This window comes from Metopolophium dirhodum, chromosome 3 (assembly GCF_019925205.1).
Source record: "Metopolophium dirhodum isolate CAU chromosome 3, ASM1992520v1, whole genome shotgun sequence".
Lineage (NCBI taxonomy): Eukaryota > Metazoa > Arthropoda > Insecta > Hemiptera > Aphididae > Metopolophium > Metopolophium dirhodum.
In genome coordinates this window covers 36,027,785-36,050,242 of record NC_083562.1, presented here as the reverse complement: position 1 = coordinate 36,050,242, position 22,458 = coordinate 36,027,785, and the positions used below count along the sequence as shown (strand labels likewise).

General features: G+C 30.1%; 2 protein-coding genes across 3 annotated transcripts in view; one reads left to right on the top strand and one right to left on the bottom strand.

The window, feature by feature from the left end:
• Positions 1 to 38: 38 nt before the first annotated feature.
• On the top strand, positions 39 to 4,042 carry LOC132940428 (large ribosomal subunit protein uL6). The gene is made up of 4 exons (XM_061008035.1): positions 39 to 198; positions 793 to 1,044; positions 1,109 to 1,319; positions 3,915 to 4,042. Exons 2-4 carry the CDS (start codon positions 793 to 795, stop codon positions 4,016 to 4,018), a joined length of 567 nt encoding a protein of 188 aa, XP_060864018.1. The 5' UTR covers positions 39 to 198; the 3' UTR covers positions 4,019 to 4,042.
• A 4,987-nt stretch (positions 4,043 to 9,029) lies between these two features.
• LOC132941265 (excitatory amino acid transporter 3) overlaps positions 9,030 to 22,458 on the bottom strand; it is a 29,192-nt gene continuing 15,763 nt past the window's right edge. For both annotated transcript variants that reach the window (XM_061009242.1, XM_061009243.1), the window contains exons 3-12: positions 21,532 to 21,657; positions 17,980 to 18,190; positions 17,657 to 17,699; positions 17,233 to 17,303; positions 16,861 to 17,007; positions 16,367 to 16,600; positions 14,890 to 15,081; positions 13,847 to 13,981; positions 13,607 to 13,694; positions 9,030 to 10,289 (exon numbers count right to left, since the gene is read on the bottom strand). In XM_061009242.1, the coding sequence (XP_060865225.1) occupies positions 10,179 to 10,289; positions 13,607 to 13,694; positions 13,847 to 13,981; positions 14,890 to 15,081; positions 16,367 to 16,600; positions 16,861 to 17,007; positions 17,233 to 17,303; positions 17,657 to 17,699; positions 17,980 to 18,190; positions 21,532 to 21,657 (1,358 nt within the window). In that variant the 3' untranslated portion in view covers positions 9,030 to 10,178. The remainder of the gene's footprint in view (positions 10,290 to 13,606; positions 13,695 to 13,846; positions 13,982 to 14,889; positions 15,082 to 16,366; positions 16,601 to 16,860; positions 17,008 to 17,232; positions 17,304 to 17,656; positions 17,700 to 17,979; positions 18,191 to 21,531; positions 21,658 to 22,458) is intronic.

Sequence of the window (22,458 nt, the reverse complement as noted above, 5' to 3'; positions counted from 1 at the left end):
AAAAAATATAAATAATCAAACTATATTGGTTACAGGGTTTGTGACCGCGACTAGATACCGCATATTACCTTATACCGCGTATACCACGTCCTCATGACATTTTTTCATAAAATCATAACCTAGAATTTGCACCTAAACAAATTATTCTCTTCTTCGATTCTAGTTTGCGTCTTCGGTGTGTCCGGATTTTCATCCAAGGTAATCCAAATTTTTGTCTACTGTATTACATTTAAAACCCAATTGATCGTTGCAGTAAGTTCTTCGCAATCGTTATTTTAATTTTATTTTGTGTTTGCGTTAGGGAATATAATTTTTTGGGGTTCCGGAACGTAAGCGGTGACGACCGCCGAAACGTCGATTTACGCTCCTCCGGCACTTTCAGTTTACGTTTCCATCGATTCCCACATCGATCTAAATCTCGGGCACGGCTTTTGCCTGTTCACCGATCATTTACAAACATATCTTACCTGTCCAAGCCGTGAGTTTGAAACTTTGGAATGTATCGACTTTACCGTGACTGTCCTCAACGTTTTGATGAAGTGCACACGGACTGTGTCTACCCGTATAATACATCTTTCATATATCGAGTGATTTCGTTGTGCAATTTTTTTTTGAATACCATCAATTTTCCCGATCTTCCGGTTATTCTGTATACCCTCGTTATTGCCTGTTGTACACAGTTGCATTTTTTATATTCGTCTTTAATAATCAACCGATATATGATGTTTTGTTGTTCTGTACGTATTGTGTATTGAATACCTATTTAAAACATTTTTTTAAAAACTTTTTCAGATGAGGACCATAAACGCCAACCAGTCTGTGAAAATCCCCGACGGCATTGATGTCACAGTCAATAAGAGGATTATAGTTGTCAAAGGCCCCCGTGGTTCGTTAGAAAGGAATTTCAAACATTTATCTGTTGATATATACCTGAAAGGACCACGTATATTAACTGTTGAAAAATGGTTTGGAACCAAGAAAGAATTAGCTGCTGTCAGAACCATTTGCACCCATGTTGAAAATATGATTAAGGGTGTCACCAAAGTGAGTGCCAATCGATTTAATAATAAGTGTTAGTTTGATATAACATTTTTAAATTTATTTTTAGGGTTTCTTGTACAAAATGAGAGCCGTATATGCCCATTTCCCCATCAATTGTGTTACTTCTGAAAATAATTCGCTCATTGAAATCAGAAATTTCTTGGGAGAAAAATATATCAGACGTGTCAAGATGTCGCCAGGTGTCACCATTACTAACTCTAAACAAAAAGACGAGTTAATTGTAGAAGGAAATGACATTGAAAAAGTTTCTAGATCAGGTATAATACATTTATTTACTATAAGTACCTCTACCTACCACTTAATATTTAACTCAATTATATTTAAATTTGCTAAACATTGTTCAGAGCTGCAACTTTCACTTTTTTTTTTAGCTTTTGGTCACTTTTTGTCACTATATTTTGAAAACTGTCATATTTCTCACTTATAGCCTTTTATTATAATGTTTCGAGACAGCAGCTGAAATTAATCATATAATTTTCAAAATTCTGTTCATTCAATTTTACCCACGGACTAAGATATATAATATACTATACTTGTGCTACTGGGCATTCCCACCACTAAACCTGCCCGCTGTCGCCCCCTTCGTTGCTACAACTATATGGTAAAGTGGGATAAATATGGGTTACGAAAACGCGGAGCTCGGTCATTTGGATGCGCCAATGAGTAACGCTCTCTCAGTGGCACTAGTATACCTATAATCTTAATCCGTGGTTTAACCACAGAATAAGTTTGGTTAGTGTACATTCTCATTCTGATTGCATCTATTCTATTGTAAAGACTATAAAAAATTAAAGGTTTGCTAGTCATATTGTATGACCAGTGGCCTATGGATGCATTGGACACTGTTGTGTGCCACCATAATCAATATGAAAGGAACTACTTATATTGTAGTACCTACTTAATTTTTCTTAATAATTTTTTAAAAACTTAGTAAATTTAGAATTAGATTAGACATAGTTTGAACTATTTAGAAAGAGCCTGAATAATGATTTTTAAAATACAATAGCAAATAAACCGCATTCTATACTCAATTCAATTTTTTTATATAATTAGATTTGTTAAAATAATAAAATAATCTAAGGCCGGGAACACATTGTCTGGTTTTGCACTGAATTCTGACTGCAGCAGTAAAAATTATCCGGTTTGATCGAAATACATTGTTTTGAATTAGACCAACCACACTATACTAAAATAGGGTTGCCATATTTTGAAATTACCAAACCTGGATATTCCCCCTTTTTTTTTTCTTGTATCGTAAGTTATATGGAAGTAATTATATCCTTTTTGAGTTTAAATGTTTATTAGCCAATATTACTTTTTACTAGGTACTTATTACTTATATTAATACTTTACGTTCGAATGAATTTTGAAAAAAGGATAAAAACAATAGTATATATAATATGAATAATAATTTTAAACTTTAATAACTAATATTTTAGTTTATATTTGAAATAAAAACAACCAGTTATCGGTCTTTAGTCTTAGCCGGAACTTTTGGAGGGTCTAATGGGACGACTGGGACCGAAGTCATAAACTAGTAACATGTTGTACCGAGACGTTAGCACCCCTATCCTAAAATAACTGCTGAGGTTGTCATTAGCTGAAGCAATGCATGTTGTGGTCAACCTGGATGTTTATTACCGCTGCGGCTGTAACCGTACAGTGTGTTCTCGCTTTTAAGAGGATTGCAAATAGACAGTTTTTAAGAAGTTCAAAATAGGCAATTTTCTTATTGCACATATGTGAATTTTGTTAATTTGTACGTAGTAACTGATCATTAGTGTGTATGAGTAAGGCCGGGCACACCAATGCAGTGAAAAAAATAGCCACGACCTATTGGGAAAACAAATTAACACTGAGAGCGCTGTCGACGCCTATCGTACTGAAGGTTAGGCCGGGTACCCCACTACGTCGATGTGGGAGATTATATTTATTTTCCCGAAGTGTATTTAAATGTTTTTGATAATATTAGTAGAACTTGTACTTACCAATGTATACAATTAGCTATAAAAGCGTATAAAGTTTTGATAACAACATTAATTTATTATAAAAAGTAAAACAACCAATATAAATTTATATCTATACATTCCGAATATGCGAGTTGAGGATCATGCCACTAGAGTGCGTATCGTTAGCTTGTTTTCCCAATTGCATACTCACTGCAATAACCTGGCCACCTGTTTTGCACTGCTTTGAAATACGGCTGGCCTAATGTAAAATAAATATCTGAGTGTTTCTGCACAGGCGCACATACAAGTCACCACCTCGGCTTTGTACGTGTGAATGATAAACTATGTATGCTCATTTGTATGTATCAATTATCAATCTTACCGATACACCTAATTGCACAATATGACTTCTGAAAACCGATTTGAATTCTTTAGTATGAATTTGAGATCGATCAGGCCTCATATTTAATTTAAATTTTGAATAATTGACATTTAAATTTCATAAGTTATAAATATTCAAGCAAAAAATGTATAGCAGTTAAGGAACAACATAATATTAAAAAAGTGGTTTTGATCGATCTTAAATAAATAAAATTCTAAACTCAGATCACTTCAAAAGTATAATCACATTACTAAGTCCATCGGTATGATTGAAAATTGATTGGTACATTTTGGTTTTAATAACTGACCGATTGCAATCTTCTTAATCAAAACTATTAGTGTAAAAAATACTTCTAATATTTTAACCTATTATAAAAATTATAAAAGTATTAGTCTATTTAATGTACAAGTCTTGATTCATTTTGTGATTATATTATTGCATTTTAAAGATTGCATTTAATATATTGTAAAAATTAATTTAGTTCTTAGTGGTAATAATTTATAATTTATTATTTGTTCTAGCTGCTTTAATCCAACAGTCCACAACCGTAAAGAACAAGGATATCCGTAAGTTCTTGGATGGTTTATATGTATCTGAAAAGACAACAGTTGTACAAGAGGAATAAAAATTGATTATTTCATACGTTTAATTATGTATTTTTTTTATTGAATTTCCTTATATTGTGGTCAAGTAAGTATGCAAACATAATACTGTTTGCTCTTAATTGACCCTTTGTCTCCTATATTTGTACTCTACTATTTCTAGATTTATGATATACTTAAATATTGCGACTGTTTTTTTTTATATTATGTATTTTAGTATCTGAGAATATTATATATACAAGCATCTACCCAGACCCGACAAGAGCTTCATCAGCTAATTAGACTGGTTGTGTAAAATATCTTTGATATTGGATGGATGTTGTTTTTGGTGTGTTGTGGTATTGTTTTGTATCTCAAATAGTGTGAAGTTGAAAGCTGTGTTCGCGTGTAGTTATTAGTCATCATTGGTGTTAATTCAGAGGAAATTCACCCAATAAAGGTTTTATATATCGCCCTGTGTATTTCGGTTTAAGTGTATGGTGCAAATGTTATTATTCTACCTAATATTATTAAAAATAATGGGCAAAACAATAATTTGATGAGATAATAGATTATCTTATTTAAATTATCATTATAAATTAATATTTTAAACTTTTAAAGAAAGAAATCTTATCGATTCTAGTAGTTTACATGTGGTTAAACATATATATTATGTTACATATACACTTGCTGTTGGTTGAACATCCACAAAGGTATTTGACTGATGTGAGTATGTAGCAAGTTTGAAAGTGTGTAGTATCTTGAGCTTTTTACAGACAATTTCAAATTTCAATTTTTTTAGTTTTTTTTTCTGTAAATATCAATAAAATTGTAGTTGTTGTACCAATAAGCGTTAAAATTAAATACAAGGCTCCTGATGTATTGCTTAGCAGTTTAAAAATATTAAAATACAATATATACCATGTTCAAAATAAAAAGCACATAGGCGCCACGGGCAAAACTGGTTTTATTACGTAAATCGATGTGCTTATTTTGAACCGGGTATAGACAATTTTTTTATAAACATTTATAGTTGATTTTCTTTAAAATTTAATAATGATATTGTTAAAAATACACAATTTTTATACCTAAGGATTGAAAACTTACAACGAGGTTCCACGTAAGTAGGTTATTCTGTAACCAAAAAATGTAATACGCCTACGGTCATTTGAGTTACACCAAAAACCAAAATCAATTTTGCGAACAAATTCTTTTAATTTTATTTGTTTTTCCTGTCGCTTTTGCAAACTTCTGGGAATTTTAACCTTCCCAATGCACTAACTATATTCACTTTCCCATCGAACAATATTCTGAAGTTGAAAATCGAACCATTATTTCGACTATACTTATCGTTTAAACTTATCGAAAAAAAGTGTCGTTAATAAAGTATTGAGCATATTATATGACCCATTTTTTTTTCGAAACTGGCGAGTTTTGAACCTGTATACACTATACGTGACTAATTACAGATGCGTGTGTTATCACTTATCACAATAAAAACACTCATCTACAGACAAATATTTTCACGGAATTCACAGACTACTTTGTTTTTTTTTAAGTTAGAGGTTTCATCAACCCATAAATATGCAATTATTTAGCGCAAAACATTAGAAAATCTTCAACATTCAGGGTGGTTTCTTATAGCGTGTTTCATCTAATATTTTAATTATTGTCACTTTACCAAGAGAAATTTCGATTTTACCTAATGCTGGTGTAGCGAATATATTCCTGTTTTTCACCGTTCTTTTGATTATTTTTTAAAAATTATTAACCCTTTAAAGTGTAAATTAATTTTTCAAGTGGTGCACGCAGAGTGAATTCTTTTATACAAAATAATCAAGTTTCGTTCAAATTAATGACTGAAATATGTGTTCTAATTTTGTTTAAAAAAAAAAAAAAACCCAATAGATAGAAGCACATATTATATTATTTGGTTGTAAACTTACAACTAAATTATTGATAAAAAGACTTCAATTGTAGGTATAAACATTAAAATTTGAATAAAATTGATGAGTATGGAATTTCTAAAATATCATTTCTCAAGACGTACCTACCTAGTCTAGAGCTCTGCATGGTCCGTTTTCTTATAGACCGGACCGGACTAATCCTTTGAACAGCGACCAGGACTGGACCGGACTGATATATTTTAACAAATACTAGGACCGGACCATGCCGATAAAATAAAAATGAAGTCAGACCGAACGACTATTTTATTATGATAATGATTTTTATTTTTTAAGGTAATATAAATTATATGTAAAATTATAATATTAAATCGACGTTCAAAATGCAGATCACTATAGACCGGACAATATCGACCTAATATAAATTTGATGGCGGACCGGACTGGACCATTTTTTTTAAGAATCGAAGCGGACCGTACCATTTTTTTTTTAAACGAAGAGACCGAACCATCACATTAAATTACAATACACTAAGACCGAACCATGGTCCGGTTTGGACCGGTCTAGACCAGACCGTGCAGAGCTCTACTACCTGCCTACAGTATCAGAGTGCAAGGAACAAATTATATAGTTCGGTTTTGTAATATACTGCGTAGGGAACTTTATAATGTTAATAAATGTAATTTTAAAATTCTGTGTCGTTACCGTAACAAAAACTGTTGTCATCTGAAATTCACATATACAAAAATGGAACATAAGAATATAAGATACCTATCAATTGTTGTGAACTACAATTTCTATTAGGTGGGTACTGCTTAATACCTATATGTATATTATAAAGGCAATACAATACTATCAGAAATAATCTACAATTTTTCATAAAAATCACATTCAATTAATTTAGATATAGTTGAGATTATTTATTTTTTTAAATATTTAGGTTTCACTAACATCTATACTTATGAGTTTCTTGTATTAAATTGTGAAGCCTTTTTTTATTTTATATTTGAATATAATTTACAATCCCTACAACGTTAAATACAATAAGCAAATTTGATATTTCATGGTAAATGACAGGAATATTTAACATTTGTGGGCTGCAGGCACTCAGCAGCACCACCCGGCCGGTACATATATTAAGTATCAATTGTTTTTAAAATTTTTTTTTTCTAGGTCTCTAGACCACTGTCTTTTGAGTCTTCTACATATACTTGTCAAGCCTTAAATATAAAAATTGAACATTTTAATTAACTGACGTTCACTATCAAACTATATTATTACTGTAAAGTGCATCGACAGTAAATTTTCGATGAAAGGGCTGTCAAAAACGTACATTTTTATTTTTTCGCAGGTGGACTATACCCAATACAAATTATATTTTTTTCTGGTGTGAATGATCAATGTCCGTGTGAAGTACACTGTACAATAAAGGTGTCCTCCCGCGGAGATCAATCTAAAGAGTTTCTCGTAAATGCTCTTCGGTACTTAGGCATTCGATTTCGATTCTAACAGTGACTATACTGACTTGAGTCGTAACTAGTTCACCATACGGATATCCGATATGGCGATATCTATTATTAATATACCTCGAACCTCGTGATCGCTTGATTAGGAAATGTCGGCTGTTGGCCTATAAAACAGACTACAGGCTGTGTGTAACTACGATTGAAGAAGTTTGTTGACCTCTGTTGTAAAGAAACAAGAAAAATGTAATCGTCTCTATTGTAGGTAGCTGGTTTATTAATTCTATACGCAGAGTCGTGAAACATTTTTCTATAAGTGCCTACGTATACCTGAGTACATAACGATTTGTCGACATTCATCAACATTACAAAATATTTTATATTATGTACTATGATTTCGAGAGAGAGAAGAATAAATGTTTCAAAATATAGAAAATCGATTTAAGACTTTTCCGACATAAAAACAGATACCTACGTTACATTAAGTGCCTATACCTACCTACTTGTATTGTTATGATAACATCGTTTTATTATATGACGTGTAGTCAAGCTTCTTTGTTAATAAATAATAAATATGTTCGACGATACGCGTCATCTGTCGTGGTACTATAATGGTACCCTCAATAAAGCTTACCTTATAAGTTATAACAATTTATAGATTACTGACTTGACGTTTGTGTCACACTATATAATTGAATATACATTTTAATGCAACAAATAAAAAAACCAATTAATTTATAATGGCTAAAGCTTGTAGGTAAATTTTACATTTTACTTAAAAATGTTGTATGACTCGTGTAATATATAGTTATATTGAATGTATCGAAATGTGATGTAAATAACTAATAAGGTAAATCGCGAGCGCATTGGGCGACTTTACAATATACCTATAATAGTCAGGACAGTTGGTTGAAGTTTCTACACAGTGGCCTCTCGTAAGCAAGGCTGACCCACAATTCTAAAACCCTGGGTAGACTACTGCACTATAATATAGTATACATATAGTATAGTTACTGATATTTGGATTATTCCTTTCGGGATATTTTGAACAAATGTTAATTTTGAGCTAGGCGCGTGTCCGCATATGATGCATCTTTACTGTAACTCTGCGACGCTATTTAAGTTAAGAAATAGTTTTTGTATCCAAATTCTATTAGTCAAGCTTCGAGTCCTGTTTATTTGTTGCGTAAATATTTTGGATAAAATTGAATTATATTTTTGGTGCAAGAAAAATTAAATCGTTTCATTAGGATTTTCGACTGTATGATATACTAATTGTATGTACACTGTTCCGACTTCAGAGTGTCAGCGCGTGGGACATCGTGTTTAACAGTTTTCTCCTAAGGTCAACACAAGCGGTAAAAATCGAAGCTCACATAATATAATAGTGTATAATATCAGGTTACTATACTTAGGGTCACCTGCACTCTCGAAACTGGCAACCGATTGTTATTCCTATATATATATCGATGATGACGATGGCCATTTTGACGCCCGGTCAAGTGTTTTATTTTATCGACGATTTTATACGTTATGCATCCAATGAATATGATTATAATTTATAATATTACAATATTATTAGTCAAATCAGGCGATGCACAGTTGTGAGTTGTGACGTAAATACTATAAAGCCCGTATTATAATAATGTATAGAGACTACAAATACAACAACAAATCATAACATTCAATACCTGAAACAAATGTTTACACATGTATAATTTTATATTAACGCGAAAAAGTAATTATATGAACATATGGCAGGTAAATAATATATAATATAATATGATAGGCACAATATAATATTATAAACTGACACGATAGAAAAAACACAATATAAAATAATAATAAAAATAATTTCAAGGGTGCATGACGGTAACACAACAAATTTTCGACTAAGTTTAAGATAGTTTAAATGTTGTACTATTGTACTAATCAGTGGCATATATATATATATATATATAATTAATTTCTATATACGCGCCACTGGTACTAATTGTATTATTAATACCTAGGTAGGTAATTGATTTCTCGAAAATATAAAATAAATCAAAACGATAAAAGTGTTCTCATTTTCTGTTACGGTAGGTGTACTTGTGTCTTGTATTTAATAACGATATCAATAACCACCAGCAATAAGGTCCTATAATCGTGTGGCAGGGTATATGTTATTATAATCGTTGGCCACAAAGGTAAATATAGTAAAATATGATACGATTTTCGTCTGTATTTTTCTAGTTTACGTGTCATACAGATCTACCGATTTGTATAGTACATATTATATACATATTGTGTAAGCATGAGAGTGCAAAATAGGAAAACACTGTCGGAAAAGTGCCGTATTTGAATATTAAACTGTTAATTGAAATTTGAAAAAAATTATCCACGTTATATTATGGGTATAGGTGGTACGTATCTCGAATATTCGACTGTTACGATTTTAAACCGTCATAATACTCGAAGTACTTATTCGCCCTACCAATGTGTCGCGGGTGGTTATATTACCTATACATGCGACCCGACGCGGAGATAATTTATATGTCTTACCATCATCGCGATTTCTTAAAAAAACATTGTTTGAAAAAATAACAGGTACGCAGTGTAAATGGTCATACGAACACGGAATAATAATAATAATAATAAGTAAAATACTAATACATACTACTAATAATAATAATAATAATACGTTCGAGTCATAACATAATAATAATATGAACTGTCGTCTGCAGCACGTGCGATTAAACAGCCAGCTCCGTTATATTACACATACATAATAATACTGGAAACACGTCGCAGTCGTTATAATATAGGTATTGAAAATAATAATATAATAATATATTTTATACTGGCGTGTTGGTGGAAAAACTCTGATTCGTCTGTGGGTTTTGTTCTTGTTCTTGCATAACGAACGTGCCGTTGACGTGCGCTTCTTCGGCTTCTTTCTCGTCGTCCTGTCGAGGGGAGGAAAAACAAATATTAAACAAATGGTAATCATGTGGTAAGAAAAAAAATTTGAACTAAAACAATAAAATCACATTGATAGGTATTTGTTACAACTATAGCTGGTATAGGTATTTGAAATTATTATAAAGGCAAGGCGTCGGGAGTGCTTCTGCACCCTTGTATAGTTGTGTCACTGTCTTATCGAATACAAAACTATCGGATTCTATATCAAATTTTGAACTCACACGGTCCAAAGTTGTTGTTGGGTTACAATTATTTCAAATGTATAGCTGCAATCCAAGTATTTATTCCCGCCATGGCGGTATTTGGGTATATTTTAAGCACATCCTAGTTAGTAAGTGACATAGGTAAACGAGGCGATGAGATATTTCAGTATGCATAATACAGTATGCATATGATGGTTGTAGTTGAAATTTTAAACTTTGTTTCATAATTAGTAACTCAGTTACCATATGGAATTGAATACACTCAAAGGCCGTAAAATGTTTGTCATATAAGTAGGTATCACATCAGACGTATAATATACTTGAAATTAGTCAAAAGAAATTGAAATGTTTTTTGACGCTTTTTATAGTTTTATGTACCACCATGGGTGTTATATTTTGGATATTCACACCGTTAGTTGTAAAGAACTCTTACTCAATAGTAGAGGTTGAAAATGAGATTAACCATTACCGTTTAAACATATTAATGAATTTAATATATCCGGTGACCGATAAATTTTACAATGACAATTTTATAATGTTTTACAATATCGAATTAATGTACTAATTTTTTGGGCTCATGCTACATTGACTTTTGATGTACCTACTTCTAATTGCAATATGTATTCCAATCACGTATCAGTGAAAGACAATTGCAAAATCGTTCAGTACACGTAAAGAATCACTTTATTAGTTGAGTAAGTTATAACATGCGTTGTATTTGTACAATAATATAGGTATCAACCTGCGCATCTGAATCAATTGATTTGTCACTATTATTATACAGTGTACTATATTGTATTCAGGTAACCGCGCGAATGCCAATAGACAGACATAATGAATCAAAAATCATATTTATAATTTTGATATCAACATTTTTTTTCAGGATCAACAAAAAGCGATGGAGTAAGTTTGATTCCTAATTTATTATAGTATGTAGGTATTTATAGGGCTTCACTGGCTTCAGAGTTTACTATTTTCTATAGCTGATCCTGCACGGCGTTTCCGGTAACCACGGTTATCTACTCATGCAGTTGACCGTGCCAGTGACAACTTAAATCCTGTGGATTTATCTATTCTTAATACCTTTAATAATATTGTATAGATTCTAATGATTCTATATTATACATTAAATGTATACTTGCACATTTTTGCATATTTTGTAAGAAATGCATATTTAAGGCCCCTGCAAACCCTATTAATTTATCATCAAAACGACGTTAGCGACTGACAACAATTTAAGTACTTCTAGTAGTTCAAATCAAAAAAACGTAAAGATGTTTGTGTTGGTAAACAAGTTTACTTTGCATCGGTCGGAGCACTTTTTCAATTTTAGCAAATTCTTGACGAGAATAAATATTTTACATTTTATAAATGTATAACTTTTTAGTATTGAATATATTCAAAAATATCTAAAATATAAAAAATATGCTCCGACCGATGCAAAGTAGACTTGTTGACCAATTAAAACATCTTTACATTTTTTAAATCGAACCACTAGAAGTACTTTAATTTTTGTCAGTCGTTAAGGTCGTTTTGATGAAAAATTAATAGGGTTTGCAGGGGCCTTAATTACATGTATTAATATTATATTTGTTATTGTATTTTTTTAATGTGGCACTGTAGCTTTTTAGCTATGGCAGACCATTCTTCAGAAAAGTGTGGATACTGGTCACTGGATAGTGGATATTATTATAATGCGTACCCATACTAAAATTTCTCGCGACAGTAAGTTGTAGACTTGTAGATACTACTATAGTTATTACTATTGGATGTCGATTTTACTTTCTACACCACAAAGATCATAATAATCATATTATACTCAGTAATAGTATCGGTATACATCTATCTAACCGACAACCGTATTGTGTATGTATCTACTTATTCTACTTTAATATCGAAGTGTATTACTAATCGATTATTCAAGCCGACCAAGGGCGTTCGTGAAAATATTTTGTCGAGAGCCGCTCCAAACTCGATTGTTTATGATTCTATACGATGATAGGTAAACATTATTATATATTATTTTCTATGATCACATTTTTTGATAAACTAAAAAATATAATATATATAACCATTGAATATAAATTTAATATATTTTGAGTACCTATTCATAATCAATGATAAAACTTATTATTTTTTCGTTTTTTTTCTTTATTGCGTAACCATACTGACACTATTTACACCTTAGATCATAGTATATATCGTATATGATCTAAGATTTACACTTTTAAAGCGAGTAACGACGGTATACCTATAGGTACGAGGTTACGAACTACAATAATACTGCATCGTGTCAGACAAAACCTCGGGTTTTGGAGTTGTAATATTTTCCGTACCGATTTCCTGGTTGGCAAACAGCCAAGTATAATAGATGGAAGCAATGTAAATAAAATACAGTCATCGGTGTACCTATCGCGCTATATTAGTCATATTATTACAATATATAAGTAAAATAGGAAATGGGAATAGGTACTTGTGTACAGTATTATGCGGTGATTTATAAATCGTAATGAATGTCTGAAATGCGATACCTAAATCTAGTCGGATTAACTATAATTTATGTACAATGTACATTTACCTATATTATACCTAACACAATACATCGGGCTACACGTTATATAATAATATATAGGGGATATTCCTGGTTCTATTTATCTACATATAGTACCTATATAATATATACCCCTAATAGGTGTATTAAATAAACTATTTAAATACATAGGCTATCGGGGGAGGGGGAACAAATATTATATATTATTCAGGAAGTTATTGTCTATAGTTTATTTTATAAAGGCACTATTTAAATGTGGTCATTATAGTAAAGTAGGCATATCAAATATTTAAAATTGTTTATTATACTATAATAAATCTATAACTATTATACTATTATTATACTATAAACTATTAGTTTCTAAACTTGAATTCGAGATTGATGATTTCAAAAATTAAAAAGATGGGGCGGGTATCATTATTTGTGTTAGGTATATACCTAAATGCTGGATTGGTGAACTTCGCTAGGTACCAAATTTGACTGACATTATAATTGTATTGTTGTACTTATATTATAAAAAGTATATCTATTATTATTGTGTTTTTACCTGTTCTAATTCCTCTTTGGATAAATGTTGAACAATGGCCACCGTGTAACAGTCTCCGATCAGATTGTTCATGGTCCTGAACCTGTCCCTGTTTTGCGATATATATTAAAAATAAAAAATTAATATTATAAATAACTAATTTCAGAAACGCGTGTACCTATTATACATTTATATGTATAAGTACATATGTATTATATTATGTGTCCTAATGTCGTATATAGCGATACATAAGGTACTCACACTAGCCAATCGACGGCAAACAGCATAGATACGTCTTCGGTGGGTATGTTGATCACGCTACACAGCATTACGACCAAGACGATGGCTGCCGATGGAATAGCTGCCGAAGACATACTTGCCGCCGTGCAAGCCAACCTGTAGTCGAATGATACCAATTAAAATAAATCACTTATTTGTGAGGGGCATGTATATAATTATGTGAATATTTTTTGGTTGTCATCATATAAATTTAAACATCGATTGTTATCATATTCATTGGTCGCAATTTTTTGTACCCACCGGTTTTTATATTTAAAAAAACATGCGCGAGGGGATTGCGCAATTTGTAGCCATTAAACATTATGGTTGCACCCCATTAACTACAGCTAGGTAGGCCTGGGTGTACTATTTATATAATATATGTAATTATTGCGATCGAACTATAACTTGTCTGGCGTTCGTATTTATATAAAAACTGGATTTTCAGTTGGATATCATAGATATATGAAAAACAAACAAATTGCTTACAAAACAAATATATTAAAATTCTAATTTTTGGAATTTACAAGTACCGTATTTAAAGACCGTATTTTTTAGATAAGTACTTAGATTTTACAAATTATTTTAAGAATAAATGTTCCCATATCTTCTAAACTGCTATTACCTCAAAACAAAAATTGATAATAACACAAAAACTATTCGATCAAATTATGATTTAATACTTGAACATTTTCAAAATAATAATTCTTATAATCTTAATCTTGTATAGGTATATTATAATGTTATATAGTCTATAGAGGACAGATTAATAAAATATTATGATGCACTTTTATTATACCTATACTGGTTTTTGAACCATTTTTTTTACCTACTAAAATTTTCTTATCGAGGTGTTTATTGTTAAACAATGATGTTTATCGACGTCATATATTATTGAACGACAGTTTACGGTAAAAAGGTAAAAAACAAAACTGTGAGTTTCGAATGACGTGTAATTCGATATACGTTATATTGTTATATAAGGTTGTATTATATATGTATCGTCGAAACCTTTAATATCATACCCGATAGTGAAAATTTCTCCAATGCCTAATTGCAAATTATTGATTTGTGCCAAGAACAATAGTGCTACACTCAGGTACAGAGCCGAACCGTCCATATTGATCGTACCGATTGGTAGGACAAATTTAGTGATTTTTGGATTCATCTTTAATTTTTCGTCCAACACTTTGAATGTTATTGGAAGAGACGCTGACCTAAGATAAAACATTAAATAATAAATTAAATTAAAATTGAGATCATATTATTTAATGTTATCATTAAGGCAACAACACGTAGGTAAAATATATGAATGTTAGATACATATTATTATGATTTATGAATCTTTGAAGTATTTAGTTTACACTATTCATTCATGAGTCATCATTATAATAATTACGAAACATTAATATAATTTATTTATTAATATTTTAAAAAACAAAAATATTAATATGCGTAAAGTTTGTACCTATACAAATAAAGCGTGTTGAGTTATATGCTTTATTAATTATTGCTCAAATTAATATTCTTACAATTGTTTGAAATGTCTACCTAACCTATACAGTATGAACTTATGAACTATAACTCAGATATGAGTATATGAGTATATGACTAGCATTTTCATATTTTTACTGGTCGATTGTAACTACAGTTTAAACGCCAAGTAAGCTAAATAAGCAGTTTCATGAAAGTGTGATTGAAAATATGAATTATTTTAGTATTTTAGTAATTATTATAATATTTGTGTGTAAGTACCTTTAAACATTAAATTTTTTTTTTTAATGTTAAGGTTATACGTATATTTGGTCTTATTATGACATATTGCACTATTTTACAACTCAAAAGTCTTAAATACGTATAACTTTATGAACAATTTCGAGAAAATGAAAATGTATTTTGTTCAAGACTTTCAATACAGTAAAGATAATTTTAAAAACTTAAATTTAAGCTCTACCAACCCAATTATTATTTTATACCATAATATTATTTTTTCCTACACTTTTCTAGAATTTTTTTTAAAATTATGATTTTATAATAATTAATGAATAAATAAACATTGTGGTAACATGTTTTATATAAATTTAAAATCAAAATCATAATTTTTTTTATAAAATATAGTATGAGCATATTTCGCAATCTTTTAGTCCATCATCTAAAATCTAAATCCTATACCTACAGTTGTAAGTTATGTGATTCAATTGGAATTTACGTATTTTTTGACGAAACTTTGGTTTCTATAATATCTGTTAAGTTTATAGTACCTATAGCTTAAGCTCATTGGTGTAATAGTGGGAACAAAATATTATACAAACACAGTCATATTTTCAAAATCAAATACTTCAATAAATATTATTATTAAAGTTCCGTGAGTTTTATATTTTTTTACATTTCATGGGATGATATTTGGTTAATAGTATTATAATATTTTTTATTTTTATTTGTCATATCAGTCAAACTTTGTATTAGTCGCTGACGACCTTCAACGAAAACAAAATATCTTACTTGGAAGCAGTGGCAAAGGCGGTCGCGAGAGCGGGTCCCAGCGACACGTAGTACGGCCACGGAGACTTCTTCACGATTACGAAATAAATTACTTGTATGACAATCAGCTGATAGAATAGGAAACCGCCGACAGTCGTTGCGATGAACAAGCTGAGCTGGACCAGCGTGGTGGTGAGTTGGGCCTGTGTGATGATCTTACCGCATATGACGCTGGCCACTCCAATTGGTGTAAACCTACAGAGACGTTCTGTAATAGAGGTTACCGTAATAGGGTTGTACGTGCAATAATATAATATTAACAATATGTTATGTATACAATATGTTATGTATATTATAATGCGGTATATAAATGGATGAGGATTATAGAAATATATTTCATAGTTTAATTAGGTCCGGAATTGAATAAACCACGTGTGTGTGGGAGTGTATGATGTAGGTATACATAATAATATATTTTGTTAGACGCATGCAATAAGCAGTTTATCGAAATTTACCAAATCACTCCGGTGAGTATCTTTTGCATTACTTCGTAGGTGACTGTGAAGAAGTTCAAAACTGGTCGCTTGCGTTCACCCATCGTGCCCAGTACGGTTCCGAAGATCAGGCAAAAGAATATTATGCCCAATGTATTTGTACCGTCTCTGAAAATGGTTTGGAAATATTTTTTGAACGATTTTTTTTATGTTAGGTATATATATTTTTTTTCATCCAAAACGAGTTGCTGCACAGCAGCAAGATTTATATTTATATTATGTAAGCTACGATAACGATTATAGTATATTGGACAAAGTCAAAAGCACGGGATATAATATTATTAAATATTATCCGACCCAGCCAACTGCACTTTAATAATGTTGTAGTATTACTTGTATTTAACGACTTTTTTCAACGTTTTCGTGTTATTTTCACCCATGACGGTCTCATACTCGGTTAATGTCTGAAAAATATTCACAATCGTCACTATACAAATCGAATGTAGTAGGTACTAAGTTACTTGGTACATAGTGAATGGTAAGGCGCATAGTATAATAACTATTATATTTATAATAATGATGTTAATATATTATAAGATCTCAAGACAATAAACCTTATGCGTTTCAACAGTGATTTAAGAAGGAAAAATATTTTATATTAGGTACTTTTAATTATAATTTTTAAATTTAGGAAATTAATTCATAAAATATTACTTTGAAGCAATAGCCCCGAACAATAATAGAACTTTTGAAAATGTTAATAGTTATATAATATTATACGATTAATATTTAATAGTATTTATTAATTATTTCTTACTTGTTGGATTGTAGCTTGGAACAAATTTTCTGGCAATAAATTCCTAAAAAAAAAAAATCACTAAGTAAATTTAAATTTAAAATTGAAGACAGTGATACTAATTTTATTCATACAAATTCAAAATTATTACTATATATAGTGTATACTAATATAGTGCTATTGTTTTATAATAGGTATATCAATGTAATTTTTAATTTTAATTTTATTTCTATTTTAATTTAATTTCTATACAGTTTTGATTAGTATATACAATTATAAAATGACTTATTTGAATTGTTAATTATTACATCCAACGAATACAATTAGTATTTTATTTTACTCACTTTCCCATATCTAAAAATCCATCCATAACGTTCATTTTTTTGGGTCCTGAAAATGACGTGGTATTCGTGTACCTTAAATCTGGGCTGCCGGGATGAACGAGCAGACCGAGCGTTAACCCCAAACAGACATTAAAAACAGACGTAAGGACAAAATACACAATGGTTCGGATTGCAACATTGCCATTTTTGCTTATATCCAAATTAGCAGCACCTGAAAAAAATTCGTTCACAATGCATAATGAACTTAATAACTATGCAAATATATATTAACATAATATATTGCCATATTGGATTTCAATATTAAAGTCAGCTGTTCTATACTGCAATATAGTATTTAATCTGAAACAGTACCTAATAAAAAGATAAATATGGCAGAAAAGGAAAAATTGTAATTTTGGTTCACATTCATAATTTTGAATTCTAATGAAACGTGCGTAAAATAAAAATATGGTTTAGTAAAAAATGAGTGAAAGTAATGTGTTTGCGGATAAGTACCTACATAATGTACCACTGTCATAAATTTAAACAATAATAATATTTGATTATGGAACACATAAAAAGTACGTTATGCCTGCAGGATACATCCTACAACGATCTAAATAAGTAATAAATATTGCAATAATAACCCCAATGAATATTAACAAAGTTAATAATAAATTATTTGGGTTTATTGGTTTCTCCTGTAGTGTCTTGACGCAGCGTTCAGTGGAACAGCAATTTATAGTGTTTTCTACCTCGTCGCACTAGCTGCACTGGTGTACTTTTTTGTGTTTCACCAGTGTAAATTACTAATTTTATGTTCCACGTTACTGCATTATGCGAGTTTTTTGCACTTAGTGCAGTGATAGTTGCACGAGCTCCTGGAGCTCGTGCGCCTTATCATTACCATGATAAGTACCACAGATATATAACATATTTATATATAACATATTTTATTATCTTTACTCTTTAGTGATAACTTTAGTGGTTAGTAGGTACTGATATTGTGTTTCTTCTACACTTGCACCAGCCTGCATTCAGGACAATTATAATTTTCTGTGCCCATATCTGTGGTGTAACTTGGGTGCAACAGTGCGGTATGGTGAAAAACGGTATTATAATAAATGTCATGACGCCAACCATGACCATTGTCTATACTAGTAGTTGCAGTGGCGAATTTTAGACTATATGAGCACCGGGGCAAAATAAGTTTGATGACGCAAATTTCACAAAAAATATTTATATCTTTATCAACTGACTGTAATTTATTGTTTTTTTTTCTTTTGATTGACAAGAATATATATACAATCTGTAATAAAATTGGTACAACAGGTATTATGGGGGGTAAAGTATACAAGACTGGGATGCACGATGAGGCCCCCCTTCTATCATGCATCCCAGGTCTAATGGGTCTACTTCAGTTATGCAAAATTACAGACAAATAATATGATTTAATATCAATTAAAATACATTAAATCGTAATATTATGCAATTAAGTTAGGTTTAAAGTTAAAATAAATTTTAAAAGATAAGATAATGTTTAATTGGTATAAGGAGTAATCGAGAAAGATTAATAATTATGGATTTGATTGCCTATTAAATATTGAAATGAGAATAGAATTATAATAAAAGTTAAGTCGGGTAATTTTTTATTGCTAAATATATAATTACTAATAAGTATTATTTTCCTTAATTTATGTAGAGTGCGATAGTCTCCTAAGTATAAACCCCCATTCAACACATTTGCCACCACTAAAGTTTTCCACTCGGGGCAGTTGCCCCTCTCCCCCCCCCCCCATAATTGGTGGCACTGAGTAATATTGTGTCTAAAAACTGCATAGAAATGTACCTTTGTCTTATACAGTTATAATTATGACGTAAACTTGTTTTACTTAATTTATTATGAGCTGGTTGCCAATCTAAGGTTCGTTTTTCACACTTTAACATTCTCAAAAGCCAATTTTCGTAGATCAGTTATACGTAGGCCACAGGGATTTATTTAAATGTAAGAGTGTAAGACACATATTATTTTTAAAATAACTATGTATAATTTTTTAATATATTTTATTATTATAAATTTTTAAGTTATAACTTTATAGAACTTAACTAATTTAAGTACCTATACCTATTTAATTTATATTATCAATTATATATTATTCTACATTTTAATTTTTCTACTTTCCGACATTTCAAAAGAACAAAACAATTCAAATACCTAAGGTCTATACTTTCCGAGAGAAATGAAATGGAAATAGAAATAGGGGCAAGAATTCAGTCAGGAAATAAATGCCTCTATAGTCTTGCGAAATTACTGGGATCAAGATCACTTTCAAAGAATTTAAAAATACAATTATACATTACATTAATACAAACTGTAATTACTTATGGATCTGAGACATGGTCATAAAGGAAAAGTGATGAATAAAACTCTTAATTTGGAAAGAAAAATATTGCGAAAGATTTTTGAACCAGTAAAGGACATGCTAAGTGGTGAGTGGAGAATAAGAAAAAACGATGGATTAGAAACGCTCTTCCATAAACCCAGTATACTCGAAACAATAAAGAACAAAAGATTTTTATGGGCTGGGTATGCATGGTGTAGTAAAAACCCACTAATACGCATAATATTAGAAGAAAACCCTACTGGGAAAAGATCGCTGGGAATACCACGTCTGAGATTGGAGGACGTAGTGAAGAATGATGTAAAAGCGTTACGAGGAGGTGTCGACTGGATGATACAGGCATCGTATAGAAAAAATTGGAGGCAAGGATGTTGTCGGGATGGTCCTAGTGGCCGAGTTTACCGAAGAAGGAGAAGATATTATTCTACATTTTTTAAGCATAGTATTTCTACGTCTAAAAATTGAATACCGAACGAGTAATTAATTATAAGTGTTTTAAGTTTAGATTGGTGGATTAGAGTACCAATATTTGATTATAATAATAATATTATAAAATGTATACAAATATTAAATCAAAAATATATTATGTCATTATATGTGTTTTCTAGGTAAAATGAATCCAATAGAATTTTTGTTCTACTGTTATAAATATATTACTAATACGAGTTAAACATATATTATAGGTAATACTTAATTGTATTTTTCATTATATATTTTAAATATATAAGTTTTACATACACATAAAACATGATTCATTTATTGACTAATTAATAAATTCCAAACTTCACCTATTAAAGTTCTCCGCTGTCTTAAAGGACTTTGGCAATCATCTTAATGTATCTATAAATATAACTTATTATACCTTATTATTATTTAAGTGAGGAAAAATTTTATAAAAAAAATGTACATAATGGCTTAGAAATTGTCAATAAAGCTGATCAAACTGAAAACGATTCCAGTTCAGTTTTTTTTTCTTTATTGAAATTCTAACTTAAAATTGTTATATTTCGACAATTACAATCAATACCTATTCATTCAGTTCAGTTTTAATTGTGATTTTTAATCATCTGTTACCCATAACTCAATATCTACTAATTACTTGTAAATTGTAATTAGGTGTTACATTGCGTTAATATTGAGTATTGTTATATAAATAAAAAAATATGCTTACCTATAATTAAACATGATATAATGAATGGTAACACCATCAACTTTAAAGTCCTCAAGAAAAGGTCACCAGGATATGAAATTAGAGTAATAATATCACTGCTAAGGTTCAGCGGTCTTAATATCAATCCTGAAATCAAATACAATGAAATATAATATTATAAACCTATTGATAACATCATAAATGGCACTGTAAGCATTTTAATACATTTATTTATTTTGAGATTTTAAGATATAGAATATAAATAAACCATCTTAGAATTCAATATCTGTTTTACAATATATTATATTATTGTTATGGACGTAAAATAAATTTAACACGTTGTATCATGTTATTCAGAAATTATGATAATTAATGTTGTGTTTTTAAAATTGTAGGTATTTATAAATAATAATGACGTATAAGTTGTATATGATATATAAAAAATAGTGCATTATTAATGCCTTTACATTTTAATTGTTGATAATATTACGTATAATGAACCTAATTATGGAATAATGGCAAAAAAATAATAGCCGGAAAAAAATAATTTCAATAAACATAGGTCAATATAATATTTTAATTGGTTGGATCTATAATTTTGATAAAAAAAAATCGTACTTACTGGTTAATATGTATTGTTTATCTTTATTATTATATTACTGATTAATTAGTAATTTTGCTAAAATGATAACTACTTTAATTCGTACATAGCTAGTTATTACAACTTTTACCATATCGTAGGAAATTTACAGCAGATGATATAAAAAACCGACAAATAATATGTTAAAGTGTTAAACTATCGGTTTGTATATCCGTACTTACTGTTAAAAAGTACTAATTTATACCTATATTAAAATATTAAACATCGACACCCTGCAGTAGTGTTTTTGTAAAAATATATTATAGAGTATAATCAATGAATTATGCTCATTTTGAACTTAATTTAAT